The 5,104-nt window shown below is 39.9% G+C and overlaps 1 protein-coding gene across 1 annotated transcript in view; it reads left to right on the top strand.

The window, feature by feature from the left end:
- NUDT7 (nudix hydrolase 7) overlaps positions 1–3,990 on the top strand; it is a 16,607-nt gene extending 12,617 nt beyond the window's left edge. Inside the window, exons 3-4 of the mRNA XM_015409965.1 lie at positions 1,343–1,501; positions 3,622–3,990. Coding sequence (XP_015265451.1) covers positions 1,343–1,501; positions 3,622–3,990 — 528 coding nt within the window. The remainder of the gene's footprint in view (positions 1–1,342; positions 1,502–3,621) is intronic.
- Positions 3,991–5,104: the final 1,114 nt, after the last annotated feature.

Raw genomic sequence — 5,104 nt, 5'->3', positions numbered from 1 at the left:
CCCCCCCAGCCCGGCGGACGAGGTCTGGAGCCTCCGTCCGCCGGCTCCCCCCAGCCCCCCTGGCCCCAGTCCAGGCCGGCAGACGAGGCCTGGACCCTCCGTCCACCGCTTCCCCCCGGCCCCTGTCCACAGTCCAGGCCGGGGCCCCTGTCCACAGTCCAGGCCGGGGCCCCTGTCCCCAGTCCAGGCCGGGTCCCCTCCCCCCCTCCTTTTTCTCTCTCTCCCCTCCCAACATTCTCTCTCTCACCCACTCTGTTTCCCCCCTCTGTTTCTCTGCCCTTCTTCCTTCTCAACTATCCTTCCTCCCATTCACTCTCTTTCCATTTCTGTCTTTCTACCCATCTACCTTCCTTCCTTCCTTCCTTCCTTCTTTCCTTCCTTCCTAGCTTTCTCCCTTCCTTTCTTTCCAAATTACTACCATTAACCCCACTCTGTCTCCCCCCCTTTTCTCTCTTTCCCCCCTATCTAACTCTGTCTCTCTCTCTCTCTACCTCCTCTTCTCCATTCCTCCCTTCCACTCACCCTTCCTTCCTATCTAGGGCCCGTCGTCTACCGCCACGACGGGCTTCCCTTACTAGTTAATAATATATCAGTAATAACAAAAAAAATGCCCACATTTGTACTGAGTGCCATTATTGCAGGACATTAATGTTTGCATAATATTGGGGGGAAATCAGTCCCTCAGCTGTGAGAATGAATAGAAAAATTGTGAAGTTTGATCTACATGATTAAGTTAACACTTGGTTGAAATTAAAAATATACAGATTTTGAATAGATGGACAAAGACGTTTCACTGTATGAATAACCATAGAAATGCAATGATGTAATTTTGGCTTCTATTTCTATTCCTTTACTATAGTCTTGTATTATATTGATTGATTTATATTTGGAATAAAATGTTATTATATCTAATTCTGTATATTAAAATAAAAGCTTTAAGAGAATGAAGTGTCTACTTTTCTAATGTGTGCCAAAGATCAGCTGTCCAGCCAGTGCCTTCAAGTTAAAAAGCAATGCTCTCTGTAGTGAACATAATTTTTTTGGACAGTGAGGCTGATATCCATTTAGGAGATCATGATTCATTAAACAGCCTTCAGTTGTTTAGTTGGAAAGGGGTTAAGGGGGAAAAAACACAAGAACTGATGGTGAGTGATCTGTCTACAAGGATCATCTAAGTAAGGCTAATTTCTCTAGGCCCCCCTATCTCCCAGGAATAATGTTTTGTGCAGGTTGTGGGCTTCAGTGGCAGAAGAGAGGTAGGAAAGTTCCAGTAAGCCACTGGAAAATTTCATCTGGTTCCAAGCCAATGCTGGTTAACAATACTTATTCTTTTAATTTCCAGTTGGCAAGATCACCAGGAGAAGTGTGTTTTCCAGGAGGCAGGAGAGACCCAACAGACACAGATGAAATAGCCACAGCTCTCCGGGAAGCCAGAGAAGAAGTGGGGCTTCACGCAGAACAGGCTGAAGTAATCTGTAAGCTTGTACCTGCAATAGACAAAGTAAGCTTCCTTTGTTCAAATCATTCTTGTAAATGAACGATAAATTGTGAAAACATACGACATGGTACCTCCATGTGAAGACATTCAGCTCTCAGGGGCTGTATTCGTTGATTTCTGCCTGATTCACCAAATACCCAAGCTGCATTTTTTAATGTTTAATGAGCTGTTAGCATCTAAACTGTAGCCTTTTAATGTCAAAGGACTCCATTAACTGTAGCATTCATAATGAAGTTACAATAGTCTACATTCCAAACAGAATGCAAATCCAAAGCCAAGCAGTTTCCCCTAGTTTTTAGCAAGAGCCTTAAGTTTTACTTTCATAATAAAAGTAGTGTTTAATGTGAGACAGTGAAAGAAACAGAGGTTTCTAAGCCACTTGCTAGCTGGGTATCACTTGTAAGTTAACACAGCCATTAACATGGTCAGCTATGGAGTTTAAGAACATTCATTCTTGGCTCTCTTGTTAAAAATTTCCTGGATGGAACTTCAATCACTGCTTGCAAAGTAGCTTGTTGTCCTGAACTTGAACAGCAATACTCATTCCATTCTCATCCATGCAATACTGAACAAGGGGTTGGATGTTGCCAGCTTTGCCACTGATGCAAGATGGAAGAAAGGAAAGGCTCCTTTTGAAACCCTCCCCCCCCCAAAAAAAAGGTAGGCCCCGTTGAAGACACAAGCTTCATGAAGCAAAGCACCCGTTCTTTCTCTAGGGCCCACAGAAATGCTGGTAGAATCCTACCCATGAGTTTTTACATGCTCCCCCAACTTTCATCTGAATGTCTCAGTGTTTAAGGGGAAATAGCATGAAATATAAGGTTTTCTTCTTCCCTTTGAAAAATGGGTGCTCAGGACTGAACTGGTGTTTTGTCTTAAACACAGAAATATTACTGTGTGCCAAATTTTATTCTGATATTAGTGTTTGCAACAGTGTTATTGTATTACAAGCAAAGTTCAACGTGGAATTTCATGCAGGTAAGCCAAAGCCCATTTGGTTAAACCAAATACCTATTTAGCTAGGCCAATGAAACTGTAGTTCAAATGTATATAATTCCAGTTTTCCGTCACAGGCTATTAATGATATGAGCTTTAATTAAAGGTATTTCTTCCTTATTTTCACACAAGTGGTCGTCAAGCAATCGTCTTTCCTATGAGTCTTGATTGTTTTTATTGCCCTCTTTCTCTGTGTCGAGTTATATGGGTATAATATGGGGATCTTTAGTAGATAGGTGGGTGCACAGTAGAGTTGCTAACCACCAGGTGGGGTCTAAAGATCTCCCAGAATTACAAGTGAGCCCCGGGCTACAGAGAGTTCTCCAGGAGAAAATGGCTGCTCTGGAGGGTAGACTTCATGGCACCTTCCCCAGGCTCCTCCCCCAAATTTGCAGGGCTTTCCCAACCCAGAGCTGGCAACCCTAGCACTGCACAGTATGACAGTTATGATCATAAACTTCAGTTAATGTATTAGCTGAACTCCTGAAATCATTGCATTGAACTGAGACACACACACCCCTCCAAAGTAAGCCGTTTGAATAGGGCATAAGGAGCAATGTATGAAAGTAACAAGCCTTAGAAATCTTATTTATTTACATGGGAGATTGTTATGCTGCATTTCCAGAGTTATGCTGCCTTTCCTCAACTCTAGAGAGAGGGCATAAATCTTGGTAGATCTACAGACCACCCCTCAACACTCATCTGTTCTTTCTAAGATCCCAGCCAATGCACATCTGAGTTGACGCATTCATAAATGCAGCAATAGCTTCTACATCAGTGAATCAGCTCTGGCCCATCTTCTGTTTGGATATAGGTGAGCTGGCCAGAGATTTCATCTTCAGTTCCATTATTCTCGCTGATAGCAATTTTTTAATGTAAAACACAGCACAGCCACTAGCACTGTTCTTCTCTGGCAGTGCACAATCATGTTCATACATGCACACACATATACTGATGTCATTAGAATTCTAAAACAGTGGGGATGATATATAATTATTTCTTACAAGTGGACATCTTTATCCTTAGTGTTTGCTCGTGTGACGGCTTAATACCATAATCCTTCAAATGAGAAGTTTGTTTTACTGTTTGTTTCAAATAGTAATGTCTAATGCCTTTTTCCTTTTCAGACTCGCTCTATAGTAACTCCAGTAGTAGCTTTCATAGAAGACTCATTCCAAGCCCATCCTAATCCAGAAGAAGTCAGTGATGTATTTTATGTGCCACTGGACTATTTTATTCATCCTTCAAAGTATAAGGTCCACCAAGTTCAAATGCTGGGAAAGGGTGTTCCAGTACACTTCTTTGAATATGATGATCTAGAGCGTAATACCTCATATAAAATATGGGGACTCACAGCACACTTTACTGTCTTTATTGCTCTTGCAATTTTTGGAGAAAAACCAACATTTGAAATTGACTATGATCTTGATAATTTGATTTCTTCATCTGAGAACAATTTCATGGAATTATATAATATAACAAAGAACAAACTTTAAGTTGTGAAATTATTACTTTTAAAAGAAAGTATAGAGTATAAATCAGGTACACATGGTGCTGTAAACATTCCTTTAAATTAACAAATGTAAATTGAAATGAGCTTTACAATTTTATGAAGCAGTTTTGTATGATTAATAAATTAGTGCAGACTCTTTCAGCAGACCATAAACAGTATATGGACAAACTGATAACATTAAAAGAAACTAAAGATGCAATAAAACAATTAAAATTTAATACTGCCTCAGGCAATGATGGATATCAACCAGAATTTTATAAAATTTACAGCCCTATTCTGGCTGGGCCGTTAACTGAGGTTTGCAATTATATTTTAACTAAAGGTAGGGTGCCATTAACTTGGAGTGAGGCTAATATAGTGACAATACCTAAAGAAGATAAAGATCCAGAGTACCCGGCCTCGTATAGGCCAATTGCTCTGTTAAATTGCGACGCTAAAATCTTCTCTAAAATTATGGCAAATAGGCTTCAAACTATCATAGCGAGATATATTAAGGTTGACCAAACAGGATTCATACCACAAAGATCCATGATGGATAATATAAGACGCACTTTAAATATAATCAGCTATTGTGAGAAAAAGAAACTAGAAAGTCTAATTTTAACTGTTGATTTGGAAAAAGCATTTGATAGTGTAGAGATCCCATATTTGCTGCAATTATTATCTCTAATGAATTTTGGACCAAATTTTCAGAATGCAATTAAGATGATTTATGTGCATCCGACGGCAAGAATTCAAATTAATGGTTATTCAACAGAAAAGATATATTTGAAAAGGTGCACGCGTCAATGCTGCCCTATGTCACCACTTTTATTTGCCCTGGCTATTAAGCCATTGGCAGAAGCTATACGAATTTCATCTGATATAACAGGTATTAGTATTAATGGAATATCTCACACGGTTAGCCTGTACGCAGACGACTTGGTGATTTACTTTTCTAATCCAGAAAATTCCTTAAGGAAACTGCAGGAGATCTTTAAAGACAGCAACCAGATATCAGAACTTAAAGTAAATTTGCATAAATCAAATATAATACCAATTTGGATATCATCAAAGCTTAAAGATACACTGCAGGAAAGCTTTCCTTATGTCTGGAA

The sequence above is a fragment of the Gekko japonicus genome, unplaced genomic scaffold, assembly GCF_001447785.1.
Source record: "Gekko japonicus isolate JY-2015 unplaced genomic scaffold, Gekko_japonicus_V1.1 scaffold95, whole genome shotgun sequence".
NCBI lineage: Eukaryota > Metazoa > Chordata > Lepidosauria > Squamata > Gekkonidae > Gekko > Gekko japonicus.
This window is presented reverse-complemented; position numbering and strand designations above follow the sequence as displayed.